Below are 15,524 nucleotides of genomic sequence, written 5' to 3' on the forward strand. Positions count from 1 at the left end.
TTATTTCTATGGAAAATTTTCTCAAAATTTTATTTCTATGGAAAATTTTCTCAAAATTTTATTCCTATGGAAAATTTTGTCAAAATTTTATTTCCAATGGAAAATTTGTCAAAATTTTATTTCCATAGAAAATTTTGTCAAAATGTTATTTTTGTAGAAAATTTTGTCAAAATTTTATTTGTATTGAAAATTTTGTCAAAATTATATTTTTTTAGAACATTTTGTCAAAATTTTATTTCTATAGAAACTTTTGTCAAAATTTTATTCCTAGACAAAATTTTGTCAAAAGTTATTTCTATAGAAAATTTTGTCCAAATTTTATTTATATTAAAAACTTTGTCCATATTCTATTTCTATAGAAAATTTTGCCAAGTTTTTTGTTTTATAAAAAATTTTGTCAAAATTTTATTTCTATAGGAAATTTTGTCAAAATTCTATTTCTATAGAAAATTGTGTCACAATTCTATTTCTATAGAAAATTTGTTCACAATTGTATTTCTATAGAAAATTTTGTGAAAATTTTATTTCTATAGAAAATTTTGTCACAATTCTATTTCTATAGAAAATTGTGTCACAATTCTATTTCTATAGAAAATTTTGTCACAATTGTATTTCTATAGAAAATTTTGTCAAAATTTTATTCCTAGACAAAATTTTGTCAAAATTTATTTCTATAGAAAATTTTGTCAAAATTTATTTCTATAGAAAATTTTTTCCAAATTTTATTTATATTAAAAATTTTGTCCATATTTTATTTATATAGAAATTTTTGTTAAAATTGTATTTCTATAGAAAATTTGTGAAATACTTCTTAGGTAGAGAGGAATATTTTTCAAAATCTACTAAAACATCAAGAATTCTACCAAACGGTATAAAATCTACCCTTTTTGGACGAATTCTACCAACTGTGGCTACAGTGATTTTCTCCCCTAAAATACCAATTATGAAATGTACCGTACTTTCACCTCAAGAACTTCTGATGGAGTAGCCGATGAAGTACCCTATCATCGCTTTATAACTGCCTGTATTATAGTGATTTAAATAAATCAGGCTAAGGTGACCATTATGTTACCAAAATATTTCATTTAATTGGTTCATGTCTGCTTCACCCAGTGTTTATTGATGAATTTTAAGGTTGAATTGAAAAAGATAACGACTATATACAAAAATTTTCAATATTTTTTAAGAACAATATCTAATGAAAATTTCTCATTTTTTCTCAGGTTTTTACAACAATTGGAAGCCGATCAACAAAATGCTCTTAAACCTGATTATAAAAATCCATTCCAAAATAAAGAGGAAGCTGTCAAACGTTTAATCAGGTAATATATCGTCTTGTACTCATTTACCCCAATGGCATAGTTTTTATTAATTGTGACTTTTTTTACAGATATCATTGCATGTATCAAACGGACGAAGATATACCCAGTGAAGAGGAAGAAGAGTTTGAAAAAACTGCCATCAGATTCCAAGATAAGTTTCGTAAACTATCAGGAAAATTTCAACAGATCTTATTGCAAGAATCAATGGTGAGAAGAGTAATTGACAAAAATTTTGGATCTCTTAGTGTAATCTCTCAAATGTGAGACAATAAGGCGATAACGCTAATGTTTTCATTTTCTTCATTTTAGCTACAACATCGTACCTCGGAAATTTGTCAAATGGAAAAGCTAATGATTGACGATTTGAGGCAAGAAATTGAAGATTCCAAAAGAATTGAAGAAAATATTCTTAAACTTGAAGTGGAATGTTCGGTAGAGGAGAAATTGGCGTTAGCGAAGGATATCAATCTCACAGGCGAAGGTGAAGAGGAAAAGCTCAACAATCAGCAGCAGCAGCAGCAACAACAGTCAATTTTTGATAAAATCAAAAATGAAATTAAAATTGAAGATATCTCTGATTCTAAACATAATTTGGATGTCCAATCAAATAACGATAGTAATTCCAATTTCTGTAGTAATATACAGAGCCATAACAATACATCGTCATTGGATTCGATTAAAAATGAAATAAAAACAGAATCCCTGGAAAATTCTCTAGCCTCTGGAGTAGGAGGTGTTAAAAGTTGTAATAGCTCCATTGATTCATTTGATTTGCTCAAACAAAGTCCAGTGTCCAATGTGAATATGAATGTAAATGTGAAGACCAAATCAATAAATGAAACAAAAGAGCCTAAAAAGGAAGATGCAACCGTTAATCAATGGAATCAATCGTCATATATGGATAGCAAGGGAACAAGTAATTATTATGGTAACCATCATCACATAGGCAATGCGAATGCAATGCCTAAAACTAATAATAATCTGTTCAATGGTGGATTAAAGAAAACCAATGCTCCGGCAATTTCTACAAATCCTATGGCTGAAGAGAAAAAGGATAGTTTTGAAAATTTCGATATAGAATCAGAAATAACTCCATCGTTTATAATGAAAAAGGTTGAACAAAAAGAGCCCCCTTCACAGCAGCAAATAGAACCAGCTAGCAGCATGCCTCATGCCTCGACGACAACAACCACAACTACCGCCTCTGCAAACACCACAGGTACAGTGACTACCTCTGTTTCTGTGGCTTCTTCGAAAAAACCAAAGGTTGCAAAATTAAATCATATGGTGGAAACAAATGTGGTGGCATTGCCAGTAAACTGCCAATCTTCTAACAATCACGAGCCATCAACACAACAAAATTCTTCAACAACTCGAACAGATGGTGGTGGCGTTGCCGGTGGAATTGGGCGTGTGGCCGAATCTGAATTATTATCCAACAATTTTGATTTCTCCCAGCATTTGCAAGCCCATAATGCTACTACCATTAAGAGTCAACAGGATGATGATTGGCTGTGTATACAAAAGGAGTTGAATTTAATGAATTCCAATGAAAATGTGAATCAAAAACCACCAACCAACAGCAGCAGCAGCACAGAAAACCAAAGTAAATCTTTAGATTTTCTCACTCAAGATGCCTCACATGATATCTTTCCCAATGGTGGTTGCATAAGTAAAGGTTTAAGTCAGCAGCAGCAGCAACAACAACAGCAATCTGGAAGTAATTGTAATGTCGTTCCATCAACTCTGCCCAATAGTTGTAGTCAACAAAATCAACAACCTCCCTCCGGTGGCCTAACGTTAAATCACGAAGATAGTGTCCATCAGGCTGAGCTAAATGAATTCTTTAGTGGCTCTGAAGATAGTGAGGTTCATAAAACTGTAGAGACACGTTTGGAGTCAATGTTCGGCGAATCGCCTGTTCATTTATCGGGATCCAAAGATCACACAGATTCTCCCTATAATTTGGAAATTATGTATGGAGAATCTGCCAAGTCATCGGGTAAACTGTTTGGTGAATCTCCAGTACATCTATCGGGAAATAAGGAGCGCGTTGATTCACCATATAACATGTCCATGTTGTTTGGAGAATCAGCCAAATCACCCAATGCGAACAAGGGAAAAACAACGACGACTACAACAACTGGCAACTGGGAGACTGATTTTACTGCCAATTCATTTATGTCATCGGCCCAACATCAAACAAATTCATTCACAAATTCATCGGCCACAAATAATGTTGCCATGCCGCATCAGATACAATTGGGTTCGGCCAATAATCCTAGATGGATGCAAAATATGGAAGCCCAGTTTCCTGTATTTCAAACATCTAGCAGTGGTTCAGCTATGAGCGATTGTTTGGCCACAAGAAAACGTCAATGGAATGGTCATATGGTGGATGATAATAGTGCACAGCAGCAGCAGCAACAAAATGAAGAAAGTCCACAAAAGAAAATGTGTGGTAATCTAACAAATGATTCGCATTCTGCCTCTTCGCATTCACCCCAAATGCAACGGCAACTTCAGTCGCAATCCCAACAACATCATAATTTGGCACCCAATGATACTTCCCATGCCCAAGAACTTATGGATGCGGCTTTGTTATCTCTGCATGATGGCCTAGGTGTGGAAACTAACGCTGCTGGTCCCGGCACCCAAACAAATGGTTATGACCACCACATGGTTATGACTCCAACAAATTTCAATAATTTCAATCATTTGGATGCGCAGCCACAACAGCAACAACAAATGCAACAAAATCATTTTATGAATGTGGACCAACAACAACAACAAAATCACCAGCAGCAACATCAAACGCTTTCCAATCATATGATGCAACATATGAACCACCACCATCATATGGGTGGTAGTAGTGGTGGTGGCCACAACCACCACCATCAGCAAGCCCCTGGTTCAGGAGAATTTGATGATGACATCACCCGACATGTACAAAATGCCATAGATAGCATTTTGAATTTACAATCATCGGAAGCTGATTCTTTGTCATTCTCTTTAGATCATTCCATGGGTGCTCTTCTGGGCAATACCATAATGAATGAGAATCAATCTGCCTCTACAAACAATCCTGGTGGTATGGGTAATCATGATTCGCTGAAACGTCAACAGCTGGTCGATGAATTAAGTGATTGCCTAATGGGTGGAGGTAACTCATCCACTGATGCCTCTAGTCTAACTGATAGCCACTTGCTAATGGATACCACATCTCATCGATCCCACCAACAACAACAACAACAGTCACATCATCCTCAACAGTTAATGCAACAACACCAACATGGTATGGGGAATCATCAACAGCAAGTTCCTTCGCAACAGGTTCAATCGCAAATGAGTGATTTCAATTGTGTGGTCGATAACGGTGATGAACCCATGAAGTCAATTATAACTTCGTGACAACAACATGCCGCTATAAATCAACAATCAGTGGCAGTAGTTGGAGCTACTGCATCCATAACATCTTCAACAAATCACATTCATTCCTCACATTCCCATATTGCTTTGCAGTCACATCATGAGGCTGGTAACGTGGAGGGGACCATTTCGGCAACAACTAATGGCCACCACAACCACCATCATCACCATCATCATAATAACTCTTCGTCATCACCATCGAGCAATGGCAATGGTATTATTGGTAATAGTTTAATATTAGAATTCAATTCGGCAGCTTTATGAGATCTTATACATGTTATACCAGCCTTGGCCGTATAATAATCCCAAGAAATTTATAAGGTAATCAAAATGTTGTAAATGATCTTTCATGGATGTAGTAGATGAACTCAATACATGGACAATTGTTTCAAAAAAGCATTGCCACAAGGCGCTTAAACAAAGATGTTTTCTACAAAAAGAAAAGGTTGCACGTTTTCCGTGTTTTTTTTAATGGTATTTTTAAATCATATTAAATGGGATTTTATTTAAATACATTTTTCCAATAGAGGTTTTAAAAATAGCGTTGCCTCAACAAAATATTTTTTTCTACAAAAAATGGCATGTTTTCCGTGTGTTTTTTTCAATTATTTAAAGGGACATTTTTAAATGCTTTCGTTAATAATTTTAATTGCGTCTAGGTCAAAACACAATTTGTACATTTTTTTTGCCTATAAAATAATTTTGTTTATTTATTTGCACGAATAATTGATTGTATTTTAGTCATATTTTAGATATATATTTTTTTTAATCCATTCCTTTTGTTGTCCATTTATATTTTCGGTTATTTTGACAAATTCCAAAAGTGTTTTTACTTAGATCAAGAACTGCGAAGATATATAGAATAAATAAAAAAAATAATTGCAGAATATCATTACACTCATAGGAAAACTCTGCTATTGATATCAAACCCCTACTGATTCAGCAGATTTTGCTGTAACAGCAAGAAACCTAATTTTTTTAAAAAGATTAAATAATTGTTTGAATTGAATTGAATTGAGAAGATAAGATGCTGCTTTAATTTCTCTAGTTTGTCTCAAATGTTTACACTCTTAAGCTGAATGAAATGTGGGCGTTTTTGTCCAAATTTAAGGAAATATAATGATTTCAATTTTTTTTTATAAAGGTCATTTACGAAATTGTAAAAAAAATAAAAACAAATATTAAATTTAAAAAATGGAATGCCTATTTTTTCTTAAAAATGGCAAAAAAAATTATCGTTTTCCATTCAGCGTAATGTGTTGTTTCAGCACTTTCCGTTGCAGCTATATTTGCTGTTTTAGCTAATGAGACTACTTTCAGCTTTTTATCAGAAGAAATCCCCTGAAACAACTACGTCTTTTATTTGTATACACTTTCCTTAGAATGTACAATCAAATTATACTCAAATTAAAAAAAAATCATTCTCAATATTTTCCCCAAGCCCTTGGGGAAAATATTGAATTTTAAGATGCAACAAAAGAGCAAGAAAACAAAATATTAACATATTCCTTTATTCAAAATAATTTATTAAAAGTTTATCGAAAGAATTTATATGGGAAAAGTAGATTTACATCCATGTTCGCATATCCACTTCAATTCCACTATTCACGTCAAATCCACGAACGTGTCCTTAATTCCACGTTTTTTTTTTCAACTTTTCTGTTACCAGCTGGGTTGCACAAATCACCCAAAAATTCACTAAGGCGGAAATCAAAATAAGTGGAATCAATAGACTTATTTTAATTTACTATTTTTTTAATTAAAAATTACATATTTTTAATAAAACTCGTGTAATAAATATAAAACATTTCAAATTTCTAACGCGAGAACTTTTTTAGCCGGAAATACATCCATCTTTGACATAATTCAACTTTCACCAAGACTTTTGCAAATGAATTGATTTCACGAAACTTCCGCTGCACACAAAAAATTATTTTTCTGATTCAATCACCAAATTAATTGATCCAATTAATTTTTTAATTGAAATGTCTTCAATCACGAAAATGATAGTATCAATCACAGTTTTAATTGGGTATAGAAAAAATTCTTGACTAAAAAATTAATTGATTTTTTCAGCAAATTTCAATTATTTTTTAATTGATCCAATTAAAAATTTAATTGATGTTGATTGCAAAACTCAATTAATTTATTAATTAAAAAAGGTAACTATTTTTAATTACTTTCTGAATTGGCTTAGAGTTTTTATTTGGATTAACAAATGATTGTTTGAAATACATTTTTAATTAAAAATTAAAAAAAAAAAAATCAGCACTTTTTTTAACTGAATTAGTCTTCCGAATTTGATTAAAAAGTTAATTGTATCAATTAATGTTTTAATTAAAAATTTGAAAATTTTCAATCAGTGACTTAATTAACTTAATGTTTCTATCATGATTAAAAAGTTAATTGTATCAATAATTTATTAATTGAAAAAATTTTCAACTTCAATTAACTTTTTAATTGGAAATATTTTGGTGATATTTTTTTCTGTGTGGAAGTGGATTGTAGGACACCAAATCGTGGAATTGATTCACATTCACCTGGAAGTGGATCTGCGAACATGGGCATTAAAATTATGGTGTTTTCTTTTCTGAAAAAATTGCCTTCATTTTGTCTTTACAGAATGCGCATCTTTAACCCTGGAAAGTCATCCTTATTTTTTGTACGCTAACGTCATCCTTCGTCATTTTGACTATGGCTTATTTCAAACAGCTATAATTTGCATCGTGAGCAAAAATGAGAACCAAAATTGAGTTTATTTTCTTATTCAATGTGTTTTTACTTTGTATCGCTTAAATTTATCATTTCCCAATCGACTAAAATACATTTTAGATCGAAAAATAAATTACCCGTCGCAATTTTGACGAAGGATGACTGTCCAGGGTTAAAATGTTGCCAGCAACAACAACAAAAAAAATCTATTATTGCAGCTGGCAGAAAAAAAATTCAAAGGAGCAAACAGGGCATTCGCAGTTGTTGTTGTAACAGTTTTTTAATGTAGTTTCATCCATTTTGTTCTATGCTTGTGTAGTTCAGCTGGTAGCTAGATCAAGGAACTCTGCGACAAGGATGGGGTCTGTCCAGAGTGATCTGGTAGTGAGACGGGTAGGCTTAGCAGGGCAAGCAAAAAGGTGTGACGAGTGTCATGTGGCCCTTGATTACAGATGGGACACAAGTCAACTACGCTGCTATCAATCACTGATAAGTATGAATTGAGGCGGCTGCACTTGCCTGATCTTAGTTGGGCCAACAAGGGCAATCGCAGTGCTCTCGTTTATCGGCAGTGCTGAAAATGCCTGCAGTTTGCCTCTATGCATGGCACAAAATTTCACAACAGAATTTCGCACTTTTCCGAAGCCTTTTAAAAAAAGAACCTAAAAAGTTCATTTTCTGCGCACAATGCATGCAAAAAAAGAAAACACCATTAAATTTGAATATGGGGGATAGTCTCTAAATTTTTTATATAATCGGACATAACTTGAAAAATTTCTAAACCCAATTAATGTTTTTCAAAATTATTTGGAAATTTCTATGAAATATTTAAATTTATTTAATAATATTTACATATATTTATTATATATGATTCATGGAATATTTTGTATAAGCTTTAACAATTTTTCCAACAATAGAAATATAGGCAGTATAAAAATGGGCCAAAAAACCCACTACAAATGTGGGGCGACGCTTCAATATGAGCCCCAACAAAATGTAACGGAAACATGCAATTCGCCCCAAAATAAATTTAGGGCACCTTTTCCCTTTTAAATTAAAGCACTATGTTCATTTTTCATAATTGATTGAAAAAATATGATGTTTTAAGGAGAAAAAAATTAAATATTTAAAAATATTTTTTTTTATGATTATTGAATAATTATTGTTACATATATATTTTTTGTAATATGAAATTTATGAATTTACTAAATATCATTACACTTTTAATATAATAATCGTATATGGCCAATATTGGCTCGATTATAATGGATTAAATAATAAAAAAAATATGTGCCACAGAGTACGAATGTTTAGGGAATATTGTTAGCCCCCTTTAGACTTTGCCAATACACAGAAAAAAATATTTTTTGTCTTCAATCACGAAATTAATTGATCCAATTAATTTTTACTTGAAATATGTTCAATCACATATATTAAATTATCAATAAATTAAACAATTAAAAAATGAACTGATACAATTAAATTACCAAATTTGTTAAACCAATTAAATTTTTAATTGAATAGCTTTTAAAATTCAATTAAAATCTTAATTGGAAAAATTTTGGTGATAAATATAAAATGAATTTACTCCCTCAAAAAAAAAAAAAAAAAAAACATAAAAATTTGGTGTTGTTGTTTTTTATACAAATTCCATACAATTCATAGCGTCAGATATATAAATTTTCGAGTTCGTTGATCTACGAATTTTAAGAAAATTTTAAAGTTTTTGCGTTTTAGCAGACATTTTTTTTTATTTATGGTAAAAGTTGAACTACCACATATGAAAAAAAAAAGAAAATTAAATGTACATTTACCATATAAATTGTTTTATAAGTTTTTTGATAATGTCATCACTATCAAAATTTTTATAACAAAATTAAATGATTAATAGATTCAATTGATTTGTTAATCAAAACAAAAATCAATCATATGTTATTAACTCTCTAATGCCCAAGCCCGTTAAAACGGGAAGCTTTTAGTAAAGCACACATAAAGACAACAAAAATGGTTAAAATAAAAACAAAACTTAGTGAAAACTCTGCAGGAGCATATTCTAAATTTTACACTATAGATTTACTTTGTTTGTTTTCTTGTTTTTAGGTCATAAGCCATGATTTTTGTAATCAGCGGGTCAAAAAATGGGACATTAGAGGGTTACTTGAGTAAATCACACTTTTTAATTAAAATTAAATATATCACTTCCTTAATTTAAGCATGCCCAAGCCGGTTAAAACAGGAAGCTTTTAGTAAAGCACACATAAAGACAACAAAAATGGTTAAAATAAAAACAAAACTTAGTGAAAACTCTGCAGGAGCATATTCTAGATTTTACACTATAGATTTACTTTGTTTTCTGGTTTTTGGGTCATAAGACATGATTTTTGTAATCAGCTGGACAAAAAATGGGACATTAGAGGGTTACTTGAGTAAATCATACTTTTTAATTAAAATTGAATTTATCACTTCCTTGAAGCATTTTCATTTAACAATAATTAATTGGATTAATAAATTACCTGATTCAAGACGAACAATATCCTTTTTTTTTCCTGTAGAGATGGTCCAATGAATAAAAGTTTGCTAGAGTATAAAAAATGTTTCGTTTGACTTCACCCATGGATTTTATACCTAATTGAAATTTCTTCTATCACTATCAGTTGCCGAAGTCAATTAAAAAAAAATGAATTGCATTAAAAAGAACTCAATGCAATTTTGTATTGAAACAATATAGGTAAAATTTTTCAATTCTACATGCCCATATTGACAAAAAAAAATAGAAGATATTAGAGTATTAATTCAAGCATTAATTTGATTTGAAATTTAAAATAACAAAACAAGCCTAATATGAAAGATTTTTCTTAATCAGTATATTTTTAGAGAACCTTTGAACAATTTACAATCGGTCAATTAAAGAAATCAGGTGTTTCTATATAACTCCATGGATTCATTTGGATCAACAGTAACCAAATCGAAAATGTTGTGGATGCTTTCCAGTATACTATACTGACATTTGAGATCTTTCTACATAATTTGTCCAAACAATTTTAGAGATAGTACGATAAGTCCTATTTTTCATTTTACGCTTGGATATACAAACCGCAGCTCTCACATTTAAATAAAGGGTGGTTAAAATTTCAAAGGCCGATGTTGATTTTGAATAAAACACAAACTATTTTGGGAAATTATTGTAATTTTATTTTATTATGATATATTGGTATTACTCAATTATGTATGGAACAAAATATCGGCCAAATGGACGCCGCGATCTCGGTGGGACACCTTCATCCGATGGTCCAAATTTTCGATGACGCTGAGGCATAATGGAGGTTCTATGCCGTTAATGTGCCGAACTATCTCATCCTTTAGCTCTTGAATTGTTGCTGGCTTATCGACGCACACCTTTTCTTTCAAATAACCCCCAAAAAAAAGTCCAACGGTGTCAAATGACATGATCTTGGCGGCCAATAGACATCGCCATTACGTGAGATAACACTTGTTGTTTGTTGCGCAAAAGAGCCATTGTTTCGTTAACTGTGTGGCAAGTGGCACCGTCCTGCTGAAACCACACATCGTCCACATCCATATCTTCCAATTCGGGCCATAAAAAGTTCGTTATCATCTCACGATAGCGAACACCATTCACAGTAACTGCCTGACCGCCCTCATTTTGGAAAAAATACGGCCCGATTATGCCGCCAGCCCATAAGCCGCACCAAACAGTCACTCTTTGTGGGTGCATTGGTTTTTCGACAATCACTCTTGGATTCTCATTCGCCCAAATGCGGCAATTCTGTTTATTGACGGATCCACTGAGATGAAAATGTGCCTCATAACTGAAGATGACTTTCTTCGAAAATTGATCATCCACTGTTGCCATTTCATGGAACCATTTAACACGTTGTTGGATTGTGTATCTCTCCATGGATCAAATTGAGTAAGTCTGAAATAGGGAAATGTCAAATAAAATACGGAAAAAATTTGGCGTTTAGGTGTGGTTCACATTCAACATCGGCCCTTTATGAGTTTCTAAAAAAAAAAAAAAAAAATTTTAAAATTTGAAATGTCCAAAATTCGACTTTTATAGAAAGTCCTAAAGTCCAAAAATTATTTTTCAAAAATTTAAGTTTTCTAAAATTAAAAAAAATATATAATTTAGGCTTTTTTGATCCTAGCTTAAAATCAACTGTGAGATGATTTAGCTTTAATATTATCATCTACAAAATCATAGTAAAATTAAAATATTTAAAAATATAATTACATATATAAAAAAATTTTAACATTTTGCGATTGTGGTCCCATTGTTAGATTTCCTAAATTATTATGATTTTTTAAAATTTTCGTATATTTTAGAATTTTAATTTTCCGAATATTGTATTTTGAGATTTTAGAAATTATAATTAAAGATTTTTTTTTATCCAAGAAAGATATCATTTAACAACAAAATTTTAGATGTAAACTTCTAAGGAGTTTTATTCCCAGAAAGATATCATTTACTGACAAATCCCTTGATGCCTGATGTAATACAAAACCAAAATGATGAATTTAATAAAAAAAATTCGATTAAAGAAATGCGCAACAATTAAATAATATTCATGCATGTCCTACTCCCAATTTTGTCCAATGTATCATTAAAACACTTTGAAATCATTTCATACTTCCCATGGCTCGCATTTAATTTATATTTCATATACCAACTATATACATATATACATTTTAGATCAATTTAATTAAAACCCTATTTTTAGTTTTTATTTTTCTATTAAAAACAAAACAAATCCTAAATATAAGACAAAACAAAAACAACTTAAACAAATACCTATAATTCTGTTGTATATAATTTAGCTTAATTGTTTTTTATTTGATTTTAAATAATAACAAATGTTCATTAGAAATCTAAATTAATTCTTAAATTTTAATTTAGTTTAATTTCTATTTAAAAAAAACTTTGTTTTGTCAATGACATAACAAAATAAAATCAACGACACCATAGAAAATACAACAGTATTGTACAAGAAAACAAAAGACAAAAAATTTGCAAAACAAAAAAAAGAGAAAATGAAACACGAAACACTTTACACTCCTCCAACACAAATGTCAAAGAAAATATCATTTTCGAAATGTCAACCTTATATGTCTCAAAGAAAAACAAAATATTTGCATATTGTTTGTTTTTCTGTTTTTTTAATTATTTAATATAATTTAACTGTATAAGAAAATCGAAAAACTTAAATTAATCATAGCTTAAATTATAGGAAAATGTAACAATAATTTATATAAACAAATACGGTGTTGTTAGAACATAATTCTTAAAACAAAGAACCCATTGAATATGTTTTCTTAAGCTGCTGGTCCATAACTCTGTGTATGTCAGAGTATCTCTATAACTAATTTTATTTGTTTAATATTATTATTATTTTTTTGTTTTTAGATTTCCAATTTAAAAAGTGAACAAAATTGTAAGACTTTTTTTGTTTTCTTTCCGTATATTATCTTAAGTTCTCATCTTTGTCCCTCCTCTTTATTTTGTGTAAGCAAAAATTATATGACTTATATTTTTTTGTACATATTTATTTTTAATTTGGACTGTGTTTTGGATCTTCAGAGGAAATTTTATCAATAAATTGTTTTATATATATTTTAAAATTATAATTATGTTGTTTCTTTTTTAATTTGACATTTGTTTTGAGTAGGGAGACATAATCGTTGGTACTTCATGGTCTGCAAAATGACAATGATACAAGCAAGACTCATTTGGTACTTTGTTTGCACCCACGTTGCTGTTGTATTTCAAATGTCTTTTTATTTTGAAATGGATTCACATAAAAATAAGTTTGAAGACCTACAACCTTTCGACATAACAGGTTTGCTGATAAGTCCCCGGTCTAACAAAGAAAAACATATTTTTTTAATCAAAATTCATTTTTATTATTCAACATAGTTCCCTTCAAGAGCGATACAACGATTAGAACGACCTTCCAATTTTTTGATACCAGTTTGGTAGTACTCCTTCGGTTTTGCCTCAAAATAGGCCTCAGTTTCGGCGATCACGTCTTCATTGCAGCCAATTTTTTTTCCCTGCGAGCATCCTTTTGAGGTCAGAACAGGAAAAAGTCGCTGGGGTCCAGATCTCGAGAATACGGTGGGTGGGGAAGCAATTCGAAGCCCAATTCATGAATTTTTGCCATCGTTCTCAATGACTTGTGGCACGGTGCATTGTCTTGGTGGAACAACACTTTTTTCTTCTTCATATGGGGCCGTTTTGCCGCGATTTTGACCTTCAAATGCTCCAATAACGCCATATAATAGTCACTGTTGATGGTTTTTCCCTTCTCAAGATAATCGATAAAAATTATTCCATGCGCATCAAACCAAACAGAGGCCATTACTTTGCCAGCGGACTATTGAGTCTTTCCACGCTTCGGAGACGGTTCACCGGTCGCTGTCCACTCAGCCGACTGTCGATTGGACTCAGGAGTGTAGTGATGGATCCATGTTTCATCCATTGTCGCATATCGACCGAAAAACTCGGGTGTATTACGAGTTAACAGCTACAAACACCGCTCAGAATCATCAACACGTTGTTGTGTTTTGGTCAAATGTGAGCTCGCGCGGCACCCATTTTGCACAGAGCTTCCGCATATCCAAATATTGATGAATGATATGACCAACACGTTCCTTTGATATCTTTAAGGCCTCTGCTATCTCGATCAACTTCATTTTACGGTCATTCAAAATCCTTTTGTGAATTTTTTTTTATGTTTTCGTCGGTAACCACCTCTTTCGGGCGTCCACTGCGTTCACCGTCCTCCGTGCTCATTTCACCACGCTTGAAATTTGCATACCAATCAATTATTGTTGATTTCCCTGGGGCAGAGTGCGGAAACTCATTATCAAGCCAAGTTTTTGCTTCCTCCGTATTTTTCCCCTTCAGAAAACAGTATTTTATCAAAACCGAAATTCCTTTTTTCTATTTTTTTCACAATAACAAAAGTTGCTTCACAAAAGACGCTCTATCTCATAAACTAATTGACTTACAGACGTTAAATTTTGACACGAATCATTTTGTACTATATAAAAATAATATGCATTTAATACTAGCGACGCCATCTAAAGGGTGGTTAAAATTTCAAGGGCCGATGTTGATTTTGAATAAAACACAAACTATTTAGGAAATTATTGTAATTTTATTTTATTATGATATATTGGTATTACTCAATTATGTATGGAACAAAATATCGGCCAAATGGGCGCCGCGACCTCGGTGGCACACCTCCATCCGATGGTCCAAATTTTCGATGACGCTGAGGCATAATGGAGGTTCTATGCCGTTAACGTGCCGAATTATCTCATCCTTTAGCTCTTGAATTGTTGCTGGCTTATCGAGGAACACCTTTTCTTTCAAATAACCCCAAAGAAAAAAGTCCAACGGTGTCAAATCACATGATCTTGGCGGCCAATTGACATCGCCATTACGTGAGATAACACGGCCATTGAATTTATTGCGCAAAAGAGCCATTGCTTCGTTAGCTGTGTGGCAAGTGGCACCGTCCTGCTGAAACCACATATCGTCCACATCCATATCTTCCAATTCGGACCATAAAAAGTTCGTTATCATCTCACGATAGCGAACACCATTCACAGTAACTGCCTGACCGGCCGCATTTTGGAAAAAATACGGCCCGATGATGCCGCCAGCCCATAAACCGCACCAAACAGTCACTCTTTGTGGGTGCATTGGTTTTTCGACAATCACTCTTGGATTCTCATTCGCCCAAATGCGGCAATTCTGTTTATTGACGAATCCACTGAGGTGAAAATGTGCCTCATCACTAAAGATGGGTTTCTTCGAAAATGAACGCCCATTTTCATAATAAGTCTGTATAACTTTAACACGTTGTTGGATTGTGTATCTCTCCATGGTTCAAATTGAATAAGTCTGAAATAGAGAAATGTCAAATAAAATTCGGAAAAAACTTGGCGTTTAGGTGTGGTTCACATTCAACATCGGCCCTTACAATTTAACCACCCTTTATGAGTCAGACCGGGGACTTATCAGCCAACCTG

General features: G+C 32.2%; 1 protein-coding gene across 1 annotated transcript in view; it reads left to right on the forward strand.

Annotated features, from left to right (window-relative positions):
- Bicra (BRD4 interacting chromatin remodeling complex associated protein) overlaps positions 1-5,173 on the forward strand; it is a 298,582-nt gene extending 293,409 nt beyond the window's left edge. Inside the window, exons 5-7 of the mRNA XM_075292492.1 lie at positions 1,224-1,322; positions 1,391-1,529; positions 1,632-5,173. Of these exons, the coding sequence (XP_075148607.1) occupies positions 1,224-1,322; positions 1,391-1,529; positions 1,632-4,733 (3,340 nt within the window). The 3' untranslated portion in view covers positions 4,734-5,173. The remainder of the gene's footprint in view (positions 1-1,223; positions 1,323-1,390; positions 1,530-1,631) is intronic.
- The last annotated feature ends 10,351 nt before the right edge of the window (positions 5,174-15,524 follow it).

This window comes from Haematobia irritans, chromosome 1 (assembly GCF_050003625.1).
Source record: "Haematobia irritans isolate KBUSLIRL chromosome 1, ASM5000362v1, whole genome shotgun sequence".
In the NCBI taxonomy this organism is placed as follows: domain Eukaryota; kingdom Metazoa; phylum Arthropoda; class Insecta; order Diptera; family Muscidae; genus Haematobia; species Haematobia irritans.